Source organism: Rhincodon typus, chromosome 4 (assembly GCF_021869965.1).
Source record: "Rhincodon typus isolate 14 chromosome 4, sRhiTyp1.1, whole genome shotgun sequence".
Taxonomy (NCBI): Eukaryota; Metazoa; Chordata; class Chondrichthyes; order Orectolobiformes; family Rhincodontidae; genus Rhincodon; species Rhincodon typus.
In genome coordinates, this window is record NC_063335.1 from 56,827,227 (window position 1) to 56,849,294 (window position 22,068).

Genomic DNA, 22,068 nt, shown 5'->3' on the forward strand with positions numbered 1-22,068 from the left:
GTTACAGGGACAGGGTACCAGGGTGGGTCTGGGTAGGATGATCTTTGGAGAGTTGTTATGAACTTTATGGGCCTGCTTGCACACTAAGGATTCTACGATTTTATGGCATAGTTTGTAATATTTGTAGAAGATTAATTAAAATACTGGATTTTTATTATATTTAAAAAACCTGGAAGACTTGAAATAACAAATTTACTGTAAGACAAAGGCTTACCAAATTCAGGCTGGATATACAAGTTTTGTTGAACTAACTAGAGATTTGATGACAATACAAGTAGCGGTTTAAATGTTAAGATTTATTCTAAGTGAACCTGTTCATACATCCTAAATATGTGTATTTGATTCAAAAGAATTATCCATTTAACTCTTACTCAGATGAGACCAGGAATTAAATTAGTATTTTAGGCAGGAAACGCCTCAATGTATGAACTCTTAAAATTATAATTTGAGATGAAAACCACCCGTAACGGATTGAAAAGCAACCATCAAGATATTCACTTTATTCCGACTCTCTAGTTTCATTCTTTTGTAACTTAAAAGTAATTACACAGGCCAAAAATTAACTTCTTTATTTAGTTCTGCCACTTGGTAGAAAGTGCACTACATTATTTAGATTTAGCAAGATTATATTATTTTCATATACAGGCTTGTAAATTTTCCAGAATACAATACATAAACTTTTTCCATTTAATCATAATTAACTTAATAATTTAAGCAAACATATAAATCCCCATTAAGACTGCATTATTATACCAAATGCGCTTTATTACAAAAGACCATTGCAAGAATACAAAACAGACTATCAATTAAATTCAACATCAATTGCTCTGTAATTTGCTGATTATAGTTTCTAGAAATTGGATCCTTTAAGGAGTAAAATATTAAACATTAAGCATTTTACCCAGAGATAACATCTGATACTCAGAAGTTTACCTTTTGAATTTGAGGGATGGACAATCAATGCTAATGACACCTACCCATCTCACGAATGAAAGAAATTGAACTTCTAACAATATCTGCCAGCTGTGTAGATTTAAACAATATGAAATGAAATAAATATTATTTTAAGACCAGTATTTAAAAATACTACTACAGCTTGGGGGAGGTGTGGGAAATACAGTGGGCAGCTAAAAGTGTTACCTAGACAGCATTTGATCTCCTTCTCAAAGTTGCAGTTTTGTTTGGTGAAATGATAAGCCTCTGCAATTCAAATGCTGACGAAACAGTCCAAAAGTTCAGGATTGACGGAAACTAAGTAAAAATTGAGATACATTCTCGTATACCAGAAATGTAATGCAACATGCAGGTGTCACTTTAAGCACATTTGGAACAACTCCTTTATAAAATCCATGAACTCCTTCATTCCTGAAAAAGAAAGTGGTAATTTTCAATTTCAAAATTACACACTGGTGTGTAACCTTCCGTTTTCTTCGAAGAAATTATTTTAATCACAACACAAAAACACTACAAAACTTAATTTAACATCCAGGGTGTTCTTCCTGCTATATTTTTAATGTTGGAGGTTAACATCAGGTACTCCAAATTTCTTGACTTTCCTGATCAGAGACAAGAATGCCTGTAGTTCTTCAGAACCAATTAGAAACTCTTCTAGGAGATAGTAAGAACTGCCGATGCTGGAGTCAGAGATAACACGGTGTGGAGGTGGAGGAACACAGCAAGCCAGGGGGCCTGACCCAAAACGTCAACTTTCCTGCTCCTCTGATGCTGCTTGGCCTGCTGTGTTCCTCCAGCTCCACATGTATTATCTCTAGAATCTTTTCTATCTGTTTTTACTGTTATGGAGGCAAAAAACAGTTCTGAATTTAATCAGGCATATCACACACATATCACCAATTAATTTGATATTAAGTGAAGGAGAAACGTTAGGAAATCAAGATAGCGTCTGTAACATCCAACTGAGCCACTCAAGTGGCTGAACATCCCATCTGAAAGATGACAACTCTGATTACAACATTACAAACCAGAAGAACTGCAAATGCTGCAAGATGTCAGTTATGAGGAAGGGTCACTCCATCCAAAACATTAACTCTGATTTCTCTCCACAGATGCTACTAGACCTGATGAGATTTTCCAGAAATTTCTGTTTTTGTTTCTGATTATAGCATTCCCTTGGAGGACTTCAAATTTAACCCCAGAATTACTGCCAGATTCTTCTGATCGCCTGCTTTAACTTTGGAAGATTGGCTAAAGCACCTCTTAATAATGGTGTTTCACCACCAATCTAAAGTCACTTTCAGGCAAAGAGATTGAGAAACCCTTGCAGAAATTGTACTTGCATATATTATGCAGTCGACCCATGCCAAGTTGAAGCAGTGGAAGTAAAGAAGCCATTTGCTCCATGAAAAAAATGTTAATCCAGGTCAATATGCTTGCTATATGACCAGCAGTTATACAAGCTCCAAAAGATCCCTTTAATTGGCTTACCACAAGTGTTATAAATATGTATTTACATACAGATGCATTAACATAAATGACAGTTTAAAGGCACTCTTACCCCCCGGCAAACCAACCTGATAAACAACTGCTACCTTAACCCCACATTATTCACATCTTTTCAAAGTGGTGGGCTGTGCTGCTGGATATTAAATATTGCCTTGAGAAAGGGGCTTGATTTAGGTTCTCTCAATTGTCCTGCACTACGAAGGAACAGTTGGGTTTCAGGTATTTCTGTATTTCTAAGGAACTGGGATCGGAATTATCAGTAAAAAACGCAGAGCTCAGTCCTAGCAGAAAAGTAGGCAGTCTGTCTGTGATTGCCACTCCTCAGAACATTTGGGCTACTGTCTTTGGCATACGGTGCAAAATATTCATCAAATTCATTGAGTTTCTTTGGCTCAGAGATTCTGGTCTCTGGATAATTGGAGACTAGATGTACCCTGAAAGAGAGGCATCAGATACCTTGGTAATTACATCATCTACATATATTTCACCTCTTCAAAAAATTAAAGTTGCTCAGACATGAATTCCCCTAACAAAACCATGCTAACTGTTTTGATTAATCCCTCCCTCCCAAAATACAGATTAATTCTGCCGCTCACAATTGCTTCAGGTGCAATGACTATGCAGTAGTTGACCAGGACGTTTAAACTGGGGGTGCTGACCCACCTGCCAACTCTACCTTCCCTCATCCACCCACCTGGTAGCATAACCCCCTTTTCTACCAACCTGCTCCCTTTCCCACTCTCTCTCAGTAGCTGTCAATATGGTTTTGAGACCATTAACAAGGGGGCATGGTTTGTGTCAATACATTTCAGTGCTGCCTGGGTAGTTTGCTGGATTGCATCTGTTGTGGTGCATCCTGCATCTGAAGTCCAACTAAAAAATTCTGGGAAGGCAAATACGTGATACTTTAACCTGATCTGGATCAGAAATTGGGATTCCGATGCAGATCAGACCAATTCATTTCAGCAGATTTGTTAGTTTTACCTGCCAACCTTCAATTTCAATTTACTTGGGACAGATCCAATCTCACCCACTGAAATCATCCCATCCCCATTAGTATTTTTATGCCCATTCTTTATTATTCTTCTCCATCGCTAACCTAAATCTTATGATACTATGATCACTGCGCCCGAAACACTGCTCTTGATTCACCTGATCCCCACCTCATTTCCCAGAACAAGTCCAATGACATCTCTTTTCTCATTCAACTTGAAAAATACTGATCAAGAATATTCTTCTAGCACATGGTAGAATCTCTTGCTCTCTCTGCCCTTTACTGTGTTACTTTCTATGTCTACATTAGGATAATTTAATTATTGGATAATTTTTGCACATCTCAATTTCTTTGCCAATTTGCTTCTTTGTTTTGTTCCCTGGAACACTGGAATGTTTAGGGGGAGGATTTCAGGTTGTAGGTCCCAAACAAGTATAAAAGATAGGTAAAGGAAAGGAAAATTTAGAAGATAAATTTGTTTACCATTATTCCAGTAAATTAAACTTTCCAGGGATATATGCTGCATATATTTGGTTTAACAATCTTACCTTCCAGACAATGCATTTATCACTGGCAAAAGGAACAGTACAGCACAATCTTGAAGACTACATAATATAGAAGTGCAGTTTTATTCAGTCTTTATGACTTTACCTCCATGTTCTCCCTATAGCATTCATTACTCCAGAATACTGGGTATGCTGATCCTGCAGCCGAGCACGCACTACTTGATATGGATATGTTGCTGTTACGGCGAAAACTTTGGATAATGCTGCCATTGTTACATATTCTAAGGGATTCTGAGGAAGACATAGTGAAAAAAGCAAAAGTGTTATATTTATTATAAAACTGATACAGGCCTACAATACCTTATATCATTTCAATTAATTGAATGCTTTAGAATACTCAGATGATTTAACTGGGGTTCTAGGTAGTTTCAGATTTTTTTAAACTCTTCTTTTAATCAATTTCATATCAGGAGTGGACATTGGCAATTCTGGTGCAGATGAAGGAAATCAGAACATCTGGTGGATTCTGACTTCTGCAGCTGAATTGCTATTAAGATTCCGATCAGACAAAGTTCATTTACAATGCAAGAATATCACAAAGCCTGAGTTAGCAGCCCAGTTAGTTACCTCTTTAGTTGGATTTTAGTTAGGAAAGTCAACTACCAAAGGAAAGAATAAAACAAGGAATTGAGGATGTTGGTGATCTGAAACAAGAACTAAAACTGCTGGCAAAACTGAGCAGTTTGGCAGTGTCTTTGGGGGAAAACAGTTAACGTTTCAAGTCAAGTAACTGTTGTTCAGACTGGATTCTGAAGAAGGGTCACTGGACTGGAGATGTTAGAACTCTGTTTTTTCACCAAAAGGGATGAAAATGCTGAAAAATTCTATTTTAAACATCTTGTATTTACAATCCTCATCCTTTATAACGTCCACTTTTAGCTCAGCCAGCAGATATGCTAATATTTTAATACTATTTAAGAATCAATTACAATAGGGTACTATAACGAATAAGCATTTACCTTGCCCTTATCAATTTTAAAGACTAATTAAAGTACCTTAGATATGAGATTCTGGATGCAAATACTAGCAAATAGATGATGTTGTTGCAGATATGCCAATTTTCATAAATTTTTTTGAGAGTGATGCAATTTCTAAACTTTACTTAATATTGTAAGTGAACTCAAAGTTTTCCCAGGCAATCCAAAACCTGAGTTATTTCTTGTATCAGTGCACCTGTGCATAGAATTTTAAAGAAGCACTATTTCAATAGAAAAGTCATTGGTAGACTTTTATTATGAGATCGAGTAGGTGTAATGTCAATAATATTGTACATAACATGATGCTGAAAACACTAACATCAAGTAACTAAACTATTTTGCAAAAAAGTCAACTGGAGGGGATATTGGGCCCAAATTCAAAAGCTTCTGACAACCGACCTCAAACTCAGAACCTTGGATTTTGGTTGACTGAGATCAGTTTGTGTCCATCAAGGAGAATAAAAAAAAGGCACTCAGAAAATGTAACTCTAATGTGCTTGAAAGAAAATCAAGGCTTGTGTAATTTAATAAATAAACCAGCTGAAAAATGCAATAACAACACATTACAAAATAATCTAAATGAAACTGCTGACAGAGCAGAAACCATTAGTTCTGGAACAGGGCCCCAAATTTTTTTTCCCTTTCTTGCAGGCTCAACTTGAGATTTTCTTTGGGTTACATTTGATATTCAGAAATGCTTTTTCATTGTCACTAACTATTATTATATGACGCAGCCATGTAGTAATATTACCTTCTGCATTTGCATTGACATATGAGGTAATTGAACTCGTAAAGAAGAATTAGAAGAATTCATAAACATCCTGAACTGCCAATTAAATATAAGCTGCAACACACAAGGAAAACATTAATTTCCTAGAAGCCACAGCATTTAAATTAGCATAAACTAACAGGCATAAAACACTGAGACAGGGATCACTCTATAGGAAAAAAACCTCTTCGGCTCACCACATCCGCACCAGTCTAAAACAAAAACCTAACTATTCTAAGATAGTAGGAACTGCAGATGCTGGAGAATCTGAGATGTAGAATCTGAAGGTGTAGAGCTGGATGAACACAGCAGGCCAAGCAGCATCAGAGGAGCAGGAAAGCTGACGTTTCGGGCTTAGACATCCAGCTCTACACCTTGTTATCCCTAACTATTCTTTTCCAGTTTTCCAGCACTTAATCCATAGTCTTGTATGCCTTGGCATCACAAGTGCACATTAAATACTTCTTAAATGTTATGAGGGTTTCTGCCTCTACCACCCTTACAGGCAGTGAGTTCCAGATTCCTACTGAACCATTATCTTCTGCTTCCAGCCATGCAACCAATTGTGGATCTAATTTACCAAAGTTCTTTGGATTCCATGGGCTCCGACCTTTGCTATCAGCCTCCCACACAGGGCCTTATCAAAAGCCTTGGTGAAGTCTAAGGAAATTACATCAAAACATTGCTCTTATCTAGATATATTTCACCTCTTCACAAAATTAAAGTTGGTCAGATATGAACTCCCTTAAAACCATGCTGACTTTTCTTGATTAATCCCTCGCTCCCCAAATACAGATTAATTCTGCCCCTCACAATTGCTTTCAGTAGTTTCCCCATGACTGAGGATAGACTGATTGGCCTGTAGTTTCCTGGTTTATCCCTTGTTCCCTTCTCAAATAATAGTATCACATTGCTTGTTCATCAATACCTGTTCAGTGTACAAAGAGGAATTGAAATTTTTGCAAGCACCCCTGCTACTTTCTCCGTTGCCTCACTCAACAACCTGGGATACATTTCATCCTGCCCCTGAGACTTATTTACTTTTAAGCCTGCAAACTACTCAGAACCTCCTCTCTGTCTATGCTAGTTTCTTTAATCGATCACAGACCTTTTCCCTAATTTCTACACCTATTTCGTCCTTCTCACTAATGGACGCCAACCAAAAGTGTTCATTTAGAATAATTTTACTTATGGCTGGCTTCAACAAGAATTATCACTATGGTCTTTAATGAGACCTACACTTTCTCCAACATCCTTTCACATAATATTCCTTTAGGAGTAGCATTTTTACTTTACCTGTCAGTATCCTTTCATATCCCCTTCTAGCTGTCCTAATCTCCCTTTTATGTTCCCTCTTACAAATTTTATACTAATCTAGGGCTTCTGCTCTTTTGAGCCATCGGTATCTTCCATAAGCTTCCCATTTTCTCTTAATCCAATACTGTGTATCACCTGATATCCAGGGTTCACAGAATTTGATGGTCCCATCAAATCAGTCTTCTCCCAGTTGAGAACTGAGAACTAAGAACTAAAAAATGAGCAACAGAAGTTTTTTTCTAAATAACTGCCACATTTCTACACACAAGACATCACCTAAACACACCTGCTGATTGGAGAGGTTACTGCAATATATTTCCATCACATACTCACAAAGTTAGAATATCTTAACCTGCAATAATGAGACTTTTTAATGCATCTCAAATTTAAATCTGAAATTGAGATCTATCAATCTAACAACATCAAAAAAATTTTTCCCCATACCTTAGCTCCTAACCATATATAGCCTTAAGCCAGAAATTCCACATTCATCTGCAAGTAATTTGCTAATTTCAAGTTTATCCAGTTCCTAAATAAAAACTGAAACAACTGCAGATGCTGTAAATCAGGAATAAAGGGCCCAAAACGTTAACTCTGATTACTTTCTTCACAGATGCTGCCAGACCTGCTGAGCTTTTCCAGCAACTTCTGTTTTTATCCAGTTCCTGGTTAGTTTAGTGCTCTTTTGTTGACAGTTGACATTGTTCTCTTTTTGTAGTCCCCCAGCTCTTTCTCCACACCCTTGCAGACTTCCCTGCCCCAACCCCCTCACACTCCACTTTCTTTCTCTCCCATCCTCCTTTGCAGCCTCCCTCTCTTTTCCTCCTATGCAGCCTTTTACTTTCTCCACCTATCACTAAATGGAACTACCCTCCCTCACCACCTCTACATGCAGCCACCCTCCATTATTTCCCTCTGCTGCAACTGTCCTTCTGCCCTACCATGCAGCCCCCTTCTGAGTTTCAGAGAAATAACTGCACTAGCTAAGGCTGTTGAGGTGATTTGGCAGAGTTTCAGGGCTTAGAGAACTTCTCTGAGAGGCAAGGAAGTTTATGTTCCATGGAGCCACTGTCACTCTCCCAAGACAGCACTTCTGCAAATCACTGGATTTGTTGGAGAACAGGTTGATGGGCTAGTGTGGGGTCTGTGAAGATCCTTTGAACCTTGTATCCATTGCCATTGCATCTATTGCCATAATAGCAGCCGTCAAAGCTTCCACTAGAGCATTCACAGTTTTGATACAAGTTGCTTATTTTTTTTCACAAAGCTGAGATTTTGGCAATCAGCTGTCACACTGTGCGTGTTCCAGGGTATTCTGATAAAGGTGACCATTTGTTCCATGTTAGAAAGGATAAGCTCCAAACATAGATCATAAACTGGAAGTTTCCTGTTCTTGGATATAAAAGAGGTACAATGATAAAGATTTGAGAAGGATTTGTCCAATCTCCCGTCCATAAAATGAAACAATTAATCAGACAACAGAAAGAGAAGACAGAAGAGGGCAGTAAAAGAAAACTCAGTCACGGTACGAGTGGATTTTCCTGACGTGCTCAAAGGAATTCTTTGTTCCTGTACAGTGCAATATGACAAAAAAGGGAATTCCAAACTTTTCAAGAAGGCCTACATTTGTGCTTCATTTTTGCTCCTTCAGTTGACATGGGGTCCTTCCAAATTGTGCCACTGGACCATGATAAACAACAGGAAATTCAAAAATTGTGGGACTGTATTTAGCATTATTTGCCTTTATCAGCAATCACTGCAAATTGCTGTAAGTATCAACTCATCAGTTAAAGGATGAAAAATAATGACTGTATTATTTGTGACAGCACTGTATTAACAACTGTGCACAAAGAATGGAAGAAATCAACGTTCATGCACACTTATTGCTTTGAAGTAGTTACTGAATCTACATAAATTAAGCCTTAACTTAGCAATAGCTTTCTCAGATCTGAAGGGAGGTTTCTGGTTGTAACAAAACAGACCAGCTAGTTATTATAATGTAATTTACTGTACAATTGAAAATTAAACTTGCACTTGACAACAACTCACCAATTTCACATCTACTGCCACATTTTTATAAAAGCTGTATTCCTTCTTTAATTCTTCATAAGCCATAAATTGAAGAGCACCATGTGATGTACCAAAAAGGCCAGGCACAAATCCCTGAAGAAAATGAGAGGCACATAGTTCAAACACAGTATCTCAGTTTATGTATAATTAGCTTCAAATAACCAAGACATGGACAAACAGTAAAGAACATTTAAATAAAAACAAGTACTCCCACATGTGGCCCATATGGAGGTGGAGCAAGATAGCGGCAGAGTAGCAGGGCTGAGCACAGGGCTCGTCCGCTCCTGTCTGCTATCTTTTTTGTCTTTTTACTTTTGCTTTTTTTTTAAAACCTTTTCTTTTAATTTTCTTTAAAGCCTCGAGAGTGGCGGTTAAAGAAGATGTGTTGCAGCACAGCAGCAACACCGTGACAAGTCAGACACAGCTCCACCCCAGCCCAGGGTCTCCCAGCCAGCAAGGAGCAGGTAGGGTTCGGGCTGAGCCATCCTGCTCCAGGCTGGCCGCATTCTTTTCCTCTCTCTCCTTTTCGTCTTTCTTTCTTTTTCTTTTCCTAACCTTCTTGATGTCGCAAGGAAGCCAGAGTGGTATTGGCGAGGACTCCTGGATTTGCAGGCTGGATGTTTGAACTCTCGGAACGGCATTGGGGTGTCAGCTGCAGCGATGGGGCAGTAAGGATTCTGGCATTGTAGATCCGATGCGTGGACTCCTGGAATGGCAGCGAGACGTCAGCTGCAGCCATGGTGAAGTGGGGACTTGTGGCTGCAGTAAGCCTGGAGCATGGATTCTTGACAGTGTGGCAAGTCATTGATCATGGTGGTATTGGCGGCTCAAATGGGGACTCCTGGCTGCGGTAGGCTTGGAGCATGGATACTTCGCAGCCGCAGCAGATTGTCAACTGTAGCGATGTTGGTGGCTCGAGGTGGGGAACTCCTGGCTGCAGTAGGTGTGGAGTGGGGACCTCGCAGAAGCCTGCAGCCATGTTTTGAGACCCTGGCCAATGTAGGGTACACGCTATTTGAGTACTTTCTTTTGTTCTTCTTGTACCTCAAAATGGCACCGGACTGTGGCAACAGAACACTTTTCACTGTATCTCCCTAGATACATGTGACAATAAATAAATTGTTCAATTGTTTGTTCGATCAGAACTGCTGATATTGGAAGTGTGAAACAAAATAGAGTGTTGGAGAAACTCAGCAGGTCTGGCAGCGTCTGTAGAGAGATGGGCAGCACAGTGAAATAAACATGGCATCAAAATTGGCTAAAAAGTGAAGTATAGTAGGAATAACTCAGCCAAGACAGACACAAGAGACAGAGATAGTAAGAACTGTTGATGCTGGAATCAGAGATGACAGTGTGGAGCTGGAGGAACACAGCAGACCAGGCAGCATCAGAGGAGCAGGAAAGTTGACGTTTCGGTTCGGGACCCTTCTTCAGAAGTTGGGGAGGGGGAAGGAAGCTCAGAAATAAATAGAGAGAGGATCTACATTGGTGAGACCAAGCGGAGGCTTGGAGACCGCTTTGTAGAGCGCCTGCGCTCTGTCTGCAACAAACACCACCACCTTCTGGTCGTGAACCATTTCAACTTCCCCTCCCACTCGCCGGGCGACATGTCCATCCTGGGCCTCCTCCAGTGTCACAATGACGCCACTTGGCAACTGGGGGAGCAGCACCTGATATTCCACGTTGGGAGCCTACAGCCCAATGGCCTAAATGTGGACTATCAAAGTTCCAAAATCTCCCCAACCCCGGCCTCATCCCATGACCAACCCTCCCTTTCATTCCTGCCTCCTTGACCTGTTCATCTTCTCTCCACCTTATCCGCTCCTCCCACCTCACTGACCAATCACTACCTCTGCCTACCTGCACTCACCTATCACCATCTCACCAACCTTCCCCAGCCCCACCTTCCCCTCTCTCTACTTAGTTCTGAGCTTCCTTCTCCTTCCCCCTCCTCCATTTCTGAAGAAGGGTCCCGACCCGAAACGTCAACTTTCCTACTCCTCAGACACAAGAGACAATTCTGTTTGGGGGCAAGTCCTGGCAAAATCCAAGCCCTGACAATTGAAACCAGAGAGGCACCAGAACACATCAGGAAGTGTGAAAGGGCAATTCAACCCTTCCTGACAAACAAACAACACTAGATGCAGGGGGCAGACATATCTCAGTAAGACAAAAGATCAGGTGTATATTCTGGGATAAAACCAGACTTCCAGGTCCCAAGAGCAGACACATCAAAGGGGTTGCTGTTAAGCAAGCATTAAGAGCCATTAGCAGCATTGAGGGAAAGAGAGGAAACAGAGAGAGAGAGAGAGAGAGAGCCCAAAAAGAGTGGGACAGATGGAACAATTCGTCTGACCATCAAAGGTACGGGTATCTGCGAAGTATTTCAAGTTTCTAAAGAATCAGATAGTTAGCAACAGAGTTGTTAAAAGTGTAAAATTTAACTCTTAACCTGGTTTTCAAATAAAGTTGTGACCTGGTTCAGTGACTGCAGACTCATGCTATGTAGTCCTTTCTTAATACATGCTAAGGTACTGGAGTAAATTAATATTGTGCACATTGGTTGAGGAGTCTGCAGTCTGAATCGACACCCTGACATAACACAATGCCTCAACTATTGAAGAGAAGAACAACATTGGCTTAGACAACAGCATTGTTAAAATCAAAAGAAGCTGAGAGACAACCTACCACGCCCTTGTGCTTGTCTTTTGATCTTCTAAAATTTTCTTTTCCCCATCTAAATTTTTCCAACCATATTTACATCAAACTGCCTGTCTTGACTGTTGTATTCATTAATGAGCACATATGTACTTGAAGTTTTAAAGAGGTATGGTTTAAGTCACTTGGTATAGATCAGTAACAATTTCCTTTTTCTGCCATTTTTTAAAGTTAAATATGTTAATATTAAATAGAGTTGTTTTCTGTTAATGGCAAAACTTGGCATGAATTGCTTTTGCACCGACTAACAGTCAGTCATCTTGGTGGCTAAACTGAAATTTTCCTCAAGCATTCACATAATGTGTAACATGAGGCTCAATTATTCACTTATTCTTACTGATTAAGTTGTGACAACTTATAGAACATGACTGTGTTCATCATGTAGGTACAGCATTTAGATGAGAAACAAAAGGGGCTGCTGAGAGATCCTTTGGGATTCCTGCATATCAGCTGTGAAGAAGTGGGAAGAGAAGCTACTGCAGCAGAATCTCTTTTACTGGATAAGCCTAAGTGGAAGCAGGCAAAGCTGGATGTAACTATTGGAAAATAAATGAGATATTGAGAAAAGATGATGTAGTCAACCACTTGAAGGACTTGGAGCACATTAAGAGGATGAGGAAGAATAATCAGATGAATTGTGAAGAAGGGCTACTGCACTCAAAACATTAGCTCTTCTCTCTTTACAGATGCTGCCACACCTGCTGAGTTTCTCCAGCAATTTGTTTTTGTTTGTTTCAGATCTCCAGCATCTGCAGTTCCATTTTGTTTATCTGAGGAACAAAAAGGATGGGAAAGCTGTTTCTGATTTGGCAAGAGTGGTTTTGGTACTGATTTAAGGGGTTCAAATATAAAGTTGCAGGAAAGTTGGCACAGATTTGGGAGGAAACATGTTCGAGGGCTTTGCAGAAGCAAAGAAGATTTTAGGTGGCAGAGTAATTTTTAAGGACAGAGTGGTTAAGGGTCTGTTTTTGAGAACAGCAACGACAAAAAGAACAGAGTAGTACTTGAGGATATGGAACCATTAAAAATATCAACTACTAAGGTGGCCAGAAAAAGAAGTTGGATGCTCAGTAATTACTTGCAAATAAGGTCAAGAGCAGTAGAAGGTTTCATGGACTAGCTGACCTTGGAAAGGGCATGAGAGGTGAATCTAGATAAAGACACAGAGTTTGGGTTAGGATAGGGGGAGGCTTGGGAAAGTTTGGCTCAGTGAATAAATAGAAGGATCTATCAGAGAGAAATGAAAAGCCACTCTGAATTTTCATGACAAAGAACATTGAACTTTGATTCTTAATTCCTCATACTTTGAGTTAGAGGCCAAGATGATAGTACAATGAAAAGGAACAAACAGAGCAAGTTACCAGTTGAGAAAAGAAAAAGGTGGGTTTATACTTATATTCCAAGATGACCTGTTTGGGTAAATGAAAACATGGCCCAACAGCATGTAATGTGATCCAGCCAGATCTTGTGATCAATGGCTAAACTAGTTGTGCGCTATAAATGTTGAAATGAGACTGTCTTTGACTTAAGGAAATATAGTTAAGAGTCATATCAAGGGAAACAGCAGACTAAAAGGTTTTTAAAGAGGTAAACTAAACGTTATTAAAGATTTGGGACAAAGCAAAGGTGGAGGGAAGCATGACTGAAAGGTATCATACTGCAGCTGAAGCACCGTATGAATGAAAGGGTCGACATTTTGGATTCTGAAAATATTGCTAAAAGTGACCTGGAGAAAATAATATTTACTTAATCTGACTCTCACTATTTATATCCCACTGAACATAAACAGTGCCTTAAGCAGATTAAATAGGCACCTAATGATGGGTACTCATTATTAACCCGTAACAAGCTGTCCAAGAAACCCTCTCTGGGAGCTGGTAAATATTCTTGCTGAACTGAACATTACTCCTGCAAAATGAGATTCACATTTGGCATGCACTAAATTTACGACATGTTGAATCTAATCTAAGGCCGGATTGGTTGGATAGTTAAAACAAGCACTAATCAATTAGCTCACCTCCAAAATGGATAGAACAGCACAGAGTGAACAAGTAAATTAAAACAAAGAACTGCTGATGCTGAAGATCTGAAACAAAAACCAGAAATTACTGTAGAAACTCAGCAGGTCCAGCAGCATCTGTGGATAGAAAACAGAGATAACATTTCGAGTCTAGTGACCCTTTCTTAGAACTTACAGTAGCTAGTAAAAGGTATTTAAGTTCTGCTCCACCCAAGTGAGCGGACAAGTGAAAGCAGAGCCCAGAGAGACAGAGAGACAGAAAAACAGTTAGGGGGTTGATAGTAAGCCAGGGAAAGAGAGACACTGATAATGGAGACAATGGGTAAGTGGAAATGGGTCGACTGCGCTGAAAGCAACCCATGTCATGAAAGGGTTCGGTGTGTAGGGGTGGGTAAAGGACATGAAAGGTGGTATCCGGTCCCCAAAATTATTGAACTCAATACTGATTCCTGATGGCTGCCAGGTTCCCAAGCAGATGATTAAATATTGTCTTGCTGTTTTTCTGACACTTGACCCTGGCTTCAAAACTTCCCGTTTGGGGACACCAGCCACCTCCTGTTCATCATTGACATGCAGTCCCTCTACATTGCCATCCCCCGTCAGGATGGTCTTAGAGCTCTCCTATTCTTGCTGGAAGGAAGACCAACACCTCGGCCTGGCCAAGCTTATCCTCACTTTGAACAACTTCTCCTTTAACACCTCTTACTTTCTTCTGATCAAAGGTGTGGCAAAGGTCTCAGTTGTACCTGTCTCTTTGTGGGGCTCGTGGAACATTCCTTGTTCCAATCTTACACAGGCCCCACCCCACTATTCTTTCTCCAGTACATGAATGATATCAGTGCTGCTTTCCTCTTTTGTTTGGAATTGGAAAAATCAAATTCACTTCCAATTTCCACCCTGCCCACTCCTGCAGTTAGTCCATCTGACTCCTCCATTGATATCTGTTTCCATTTCTGGGGATAGGCTGGCCACTGATATCCACTAGAAACCCACCATCTCCCAGAGTTTACCCAGACTACACATCCTCACACCCAGATTCCTGTAAGGACTCCATTCCATTCTCCCAGTTTCTCAGTCTCTATCACATCTGTTCTGATACCACGTTCCACAGTGATGGTGGTGGTGGTGGGGCTCAGAAATGTCCATCTTTCTCCTCAACCCAGCATTCTTTGCCAGCATGGTTGACAGGGCCCCTAACCGTGTCTGACCCATGTCCAGCACGTCTGCCCTCAAACCTTCTCTTCCCTCTCACGACAATGATAAGGTTCCCTTGGCCCTCACCTTCCACCCTATCAGCATCTGGATCCAAAGAATCAGAAGCAAAATGTTACCTCCCTTGTCAGCATTTTGCAAGGACTATTCCCTCTGGCGCACCTTGGTCCATTCCTCCTCCACTCCCATAACTCCCCACATCCCTATGGCACCTTCCCATACAATCACAGAAGATGCAAGACTTGCCTGCATACCTCCTCCCTATCCAAGGCTTCAGACACATCTACCAGGCAAAGCAGCGATTTACATTTATTTCACTCAATCTAGTCTAATGCATTCATTGCTCACAATGTGATCCTCTCTATATTGGGGAGGCAAAACATAGCTACTTTGCTGAACCAGTATGTTCTTTTCATAAAAATAGACCCAACCTTCCAGTTGCTTGCTACTTCAACCGTGCTCCCTAGCCAACAATTCTATCTCGGGCCACGTGCAGTGCTCGAGTGAGACTTGGTGCAAGCTAGAAGAACAGCATTTCATCACCCACTTTGAAACTCTGCACCCATTTGAGCTCAGTATAGAGCTCTATAATTTTAGGGCCTGAACACCGCCTTTCATGCTCTTTGCCCATGCTTCAGGCCCTGTCACGACATGGGCTGCATTCTGCACAGCCAACACATTTTCACTAACTCATTGTGACCGCTACCAGTTCTCTCCTTCCCTGCTTTAAAATCAACCACCCCCTCTGCCTGTCTAACTGTCTTTCTTTCACTCTGGGATCAATCTACACCTATTCACTCACTCCTGTCATCAGTTAAATACCACCTTTTCCAGGCTACCATCAGTTCTGAAGAGGGGGTCACTGGATTTGAAACATAAACAAATTATTTATTTCTAAAGCAAAGTTAAAAACTTTTAAAATGTTTGTTTTAAATGTTTGATTTCACAGAACAGAATACAACCTGTCCTCTCTCTCAATGTTAGTTTGGTTCAGATACAATCAGAAAAACTAAGGATATCAGTGATCATTCTTTACAACTATTTTTCAAACTATTGGTTATTGTTTGCTCAGTGGTAGAATGCAATAGTTACTATGAGACTTTGGAAAGTCTTGAGACTTTTTAATTGGTCTCAGCTCAGAAAGCAATGAGGTGTTAAAATTGACCAGTGTCACAATACATCAGGAGTCCTTTGACACTTCACTTACATGAGCATTATTTATGAAATAACTTGCATAGGCATTACAATAATTCAACCAGTCTCATGTTCAGTTTATTATGTAAGCAAGTTAACATTATCAAAAACACACCCACTGTCAACTTTGATTTGCCACCTAGGAACCCCAGCTGTGAGCAAACAGCAGTGAACATCAAGCCTGGATGAGCTCCCTTCTAATTCAATTGACTTCTGACCCTGCTTGGTTCATTTTTGCATAAACATGCCCAAATACAATGCAATATTATTACAAGAGCTCATAAAGTACCGCCTAAGTAAATTTATTGTTAGAACCCTCACTAATTTTGCATTATTGTTTTATTCCTTTTATCAATTTTGGTTTGAGCTGTGAACTGATGACTGAACTGAAAATGACCTTTAAACTGTGGGCAGCTGCTTATATTGAAAAAGATTCTGGCCATTGACAAGGTCAGTATCTGGGAATTGGTTCCAGCAAGTCTGGGAGAAACTTTATGCTCAAACAGATGGCAGAAGTTGATTGGAAACTGGATCTTCACAGGGAGATGATCAGTCTGATGGGGAGAGCCAAAGTTTTGAATCAGATTTTGAACTATGTTTTCTGGGAGGTGGTGTTTGGCTGTCGTAGGAACAGCATGAAGATTCAAAAGCTCCCTGCCTAGCATCCCATTACAAGTTTTTGCAATTTCAGAGAATAGATTCCAAGTTATAAGTATTACTGACTTCCTCTAAGTGGGCTGAAAAGGTGTTCCTAATCGACATCTTCAGAAAATCAACCTGGAAACAATCATCAATGCCTGTGGAACAAGGCATCATGAAAACCACTAAAGTATAGAGTCAAAGAGATATATCTAAAAACAGACCCCTCAGTTCAACTTGTCCATGCCGACCAGATATCCTAGATAAATTTAGTCCCATTTGCCAGCATTTGGCCCATATCCCTTTAAACCCTTCCTATTCATATTCACCCAGATGCCTTTTAACTGTTGTAATTGTACCAGCCTCCACCACTTCCTCTGGCAGCTCACTCCATACACGCACCACCTTCTGCATGAAAAAGTTGCCCCTTAGGTCCCTTTTAAATCTTTTCCCTCTCATCTGAAACCTATGTCCTCTAGTTTTAGACTCCTACACCTCAGGGAAAAGACCTTGTCAATTTGCCCCATCCATGCCCCTCATGATTTTATAACTCTCTAAATGGTCAGCCCTTAGCCTTCAACACTCCAGGGAAAATAGCCTCAGCCTATTCAGCCTCTCCCTATAGCTCAAACCCTCCAACCCTGGCAACATTCTTGTAAATCTTTTCTGAACCCTTTCAAGATTCACAATATTCTTCCTATAGCAAGGTGACCAGAAATGAATACAGTTTTCCAAAAGTGGCCTAACCAATGTCCTCTATAGCCACAATATGACCTCCCAACTCCTATACTCAAAGCACTGTCTAACAAAGGCAAGCATACTAAATGCCTTCTTCACTCCCCTATCTACCTACAACTACACTTTCAAGGAACTATAAACCTGAACTCCAAGGTCTCTTTGTTCAGCAACAATCCATAAGACCTTACCATTAACTGTATAAGTCCTGCCCTGATTTGCCTTTCCAAGATGCAGCAGCTCATATTTATCTAACTTAAACTCCATCTGCCACTCCATGCCCGTTGGCCTAGCTGATCAAGATCCCGTTGAACTCTGAGATAACTTTTTTTGCTGTTCACAACACCTCCAAGTTTGCTGTCATTTGCAAACTTACTAACCATACCTTCTACGTTGATATCCAAATTATTTATATACACAACCCAGCACCAATCCTTGTGGCACACCACTAGTCATAGGTCTCCAGTCTGAAAAGCAACCCACCACCACTATCCTCTGTCTTCTACCTTCGAGCTAGTTCTGTATCCAAATGGCTAGATCTCCATTAATTCCATGTGATCTAACCTTGCTAACCAGTCTACCATGAGGAACCTTGTCAAATGCCTTACTGAAGTCCATATAGATCACATCCACCGCTCTGCCCTCATCAATCCTCTTTGTTATTTCTTCAATAAACTCAATCAAGTTAGTGAGACATGACTTCCCACACACAAAGCCATGTTGACTATCCCTAATCAGTCTTTGCCTTTCCAAATACATGTAAATCCTGTCCCTCAGGATTCCCTCCAACAACTTGCCCACCACCAATGTCAGGCTCACTGGCCTACAGTTCCCTGGTTTTTCCTTAGCACTTTTCTTAAATAGTGGCACATTAGCAAACCTCCAGTCTTTGGAACTTCACCTGTAGCTATTGATGATACAAATATCTCAGCAAGGGGCCCAGCAATCACTTCCTTAGCTTCCCAGAGTTCAAGAGTACACCTGATCAGGTCCCGCGGATTTATCCTCCTTTATGCGCTTTAAGATGTCCAGCACCTACTCCACTGTAATATGAACATTTTTCAAGATGTTGCTATTTATTTCCCCACGACTTATATCTTTCATATCCTTCTCCACAGTAAACACTGATGCATTTAGCATTTCCCCGATCTTTCGCAGTTCCACACTTAGGCTGCCCTGCTGATCTTTAAGGGGCCCTATTCTCTCCCAAGTAATTTGACTAGTTTTATCGTTTTCTTTTATTTATCCCTTAACTGTGTTCATCCATCTTTTGTGTGCATGGGGCTGAAAACAAATTGTATTGGCTTTGAACGTAGACGTCAATTAGATTACTTTGTTTAATTTTGCTCTGCAAAAGTTACTGTATTATTCATAAATTTCTAAGCCCTTTGTTGAAGCAACAATCTGGTATTGGGAATCGATTATTCAGAGTTTGGGATTGGTTGTTAGGAACTTTTGGAGTCAATTTTGAAGGTCTTTGAAGTTTTTAATTTTACAGCGCTGCAAATACAGAGAGAGATAGGCTGATTTGGTTTAGTTGTCTTCCCAGATTTTGTCATCAGCAGTAATATAACATGCCGGCCGTTCTTAACACTTATGCTGCTTGACAAACGGTAAAGGCTTTTGCAATGAAAAATGCAGTTATTACGAATCAAAAATTGCAGTGCCCTGACAGTGGAACTGAAAACTGAGTGTAAAATGATATGTTTCCTTAACGAGTCAAATTCAAGAATTCTTGTGAAGATTCCATGAGTCAAACCAGGAAATGTAAGAATGTTTAATTCAGTCAAATTCTTTATGCAAAGTGAAATAAAGAGAAGAAAAATGAAATAAGATTACAAAAGACTAAAGAGACAGAAAAAATGTTTCTTTTACAACTTTAAAACCGCCAACAATAATTGAAATCTGAAGAACGAGATTCCACATTTTATACAAGTTAATTTTCCATGTCAGAGAAGGTGTTTGGTAACAATGAAGACTTATGCAGGCTTTAAAAATTTACCAGCACTTAAATAGGTAAGCTCTAATCTTCGTCTACAGGTGTCAGGCTGGAAAATCACAGGAGGTCAGGCAGCATCCGAGGAGCAGGTAAGTTAACGTTTCGGCTCAAAACGTTGACTTACCTGCTCCTCAGATGCTATCTGACCTGCTGTGATTTTCCAGCCTCACACCTATAGAATATGGCTTCCAGCATCTGCAGTCCTTATTGTCTCCACACTCTAACCATTGCTGTGTTTCATATGTACAACAAATAGAAGGCTTTCCAAGTCTTGACTGCTGAGCCTCTCAGTGAGATACAGGCACAGCACAACTTGGAGGAGGATTAGGACAGCTTAGATGCCAACTTCCTTTTTTCTGTGTTTTACTGTGCATGCGTAGATTCTGGAAGCTGTGGTCCAATTTACTCCTTGGTAATGGTGAGTGCTAATCATCTCATGATTACTTTCATTGCAAAATCCTGGCTGCTCAATTTTACAATTTCAGGATCCAATTATTAGTTCTATTACCTCACCTTGTACAGTCCACGAACACCTTCATTCTGATATATTTTCAAAAGGGCATGCAACATGCCTCTGTACTGTTTCTTTGATGGATCAAATCCTGCATCATACTGCAGGACTAACCGAGTCTTCGTTACCCAAATCGGATTTGTAATACAGAGCGTCACTGCACCTGAAAAATACATGTACCTGTGCTGAAGGAGACAAATCAGTACTAACCTGAAAGAGTTTCTTATGGAAATTAATACTTTACAAGGTGACTTGCTTAGCTTTTACACTTTTAATAACCTGAATGTTGTTATTCCATTCTATACTTTCTGAAAACATTTTAAGTCTAACACAATGAACTCACATAAGGGAGTGCAGTTATGTACGTAGAAATACTTCGAATTGCGCAAAACAATTAAAATGTCTTTCCACATTTGTGATCCTTTTTCCAGTTATCACAGCTCCTCTCACAAAAATATTTGAGATGCATTCCATGAAGTGTAAGACAATAGGATTGGAAATATCATTGATAAACAGAAGTCAAGCATCAATAATAGTGGAACAATTCCCTCCTAGCTCTAATTAGAGGCTTTACAATTTACTGATTGCAAAATATTGTTAAGAATGCAAAATCTGTCAATATTTCTCTTGGGGATAATTATTTGACACATAACCCCTGGTACACTTAGTTAAAGTTCGACAGTGATCTGCTCAAATGCCAAACAAAACATCAAGCGGTGTTAGAATGATATTAGGCATGCTTGAATCATAAAAAATAATTTTTCACTCTCAAAATAATTGTGAAATGTATTTTTGAGAGAATGAGACAGGCAAAATAAAAAGAGAGCTAAAGTGAAAGGGTTGCCGTAGACAGGGAGGTGCATCCAAAAGGGCACTTTTTCATATACCACGTATCAGAATACAGTGAGCAGTTGCAGAACAGAAGTATTCACACAACAGTTTAATGTAAGAATCTACTACTTACAGTTAAATCAAAAAATGAATGCAAAAACATTAGTTGAGAATAATATGTTTCAATATTACATTGTTCTTTGAATATCATTACTTTTTCTTTCTAGTGTTACCATTTTAATCAGAATACAATAAGCTATTTTCTGACTGATCAGCTTCAAATTATTTGTAGGACACATACAGAAAACATCAAAATCATCAACCCAAATGTTGCAGTTGCAATAATGGCAAATCTGACTGCATTTCCACCATTACCCTGTAGAACTGACAACTCTGGCATCTGAATGAGCTGTGATCTGTGGAAGTCAGAAGTTGTTGTCAGTGATTCCCCATACACCTACAAGGCGCACAGTTGCAGCGCACGCGTAAGGCAAACTTGAACTGATGAGATCTTTATAAAATTGACATGCTAAAAGGAAATTGATAAGTTCCGTTGATTAATGAAGACATGGAAATATCAGCTTTTTCAATATCAGATGGGCCTTATTAATGAAAATTCATACTACTTAAGAATGAAAAATGCACCAGCAAAATTCCATAATTAACCAACAATGTAACTGAGAGTCTATGTAACCTCACAGTTTACATCAATAACTTGGCCGCATTCCACCAAATCTGGGAAAAACATTCATGCCACTTAACTGAACTGTTTGGTCAGCTACAAAGAACCAAGTTAGTTATAAATCTGTCAGAAAAGAAGCATATAGAAAAGTGAAATTAAGAGATACTTTGGATTTTCCCATGACTGGGACAAAAATACAAAATATATTGGTACGATTACAACTTATCCAAATTTCAGTACCATAAAAACCAAAAGAACTGCAGATGTTGTAAATCAGGAACAAAAACAAAGTTGCTGGAAAAGCTCCGCGGGTCTGGCAGCATCTGTGGAGGAGGAAACAGAGTTAACGTTTCGGGTCCGGTGACCCTTCC

At 39.8% G+C, this 22,068-nt stretch overlaps 1 protein-coding gene across 2 annotated transcripts in view; it reads right to left on the reverse strand.

Moving 5' to 3' along the window:
- Nucleotides 1–744: 744 nt before the first annotated feature.
- Nucleotides 745–22,068, reverse strand: part of LOC109922853 (mitochondrial folate transporter/carrier) — a 27,154-nt gene continuing 5,830 nt past the window's right edge. The window contains exons 3-6 of one of the 2 annotated variants that reach the window (XM_020522890.2): nucleotides 20,187–20,347; nucleotides 9,136–9,249; nucleotides 4,109–4,254; nucleotides 745–1,365 (exon numbers count right to left, since the gene is read on the reverse strand). In XM_020522890.2, the coding sequence (XP_020378479.2) occupies nucleotides 1,236–1,365; nucleotides 4,109–4,254; nucleotides 9,136–9,249; nucleotides 20,187–20,347 (551 nt within the window). In that variant the 3' untranslated portion in view covers nucleotides 745–1,235. The remainder of the gene's footprint in view (nucleotides 1,366–4,108; nucleotides 4,255–9,135; nucleotides 9,250–20,186; nucleotides 20,348–22,068) is intronic. The other variant, XM_048595853.1, reaches the window with a different exon arrangement.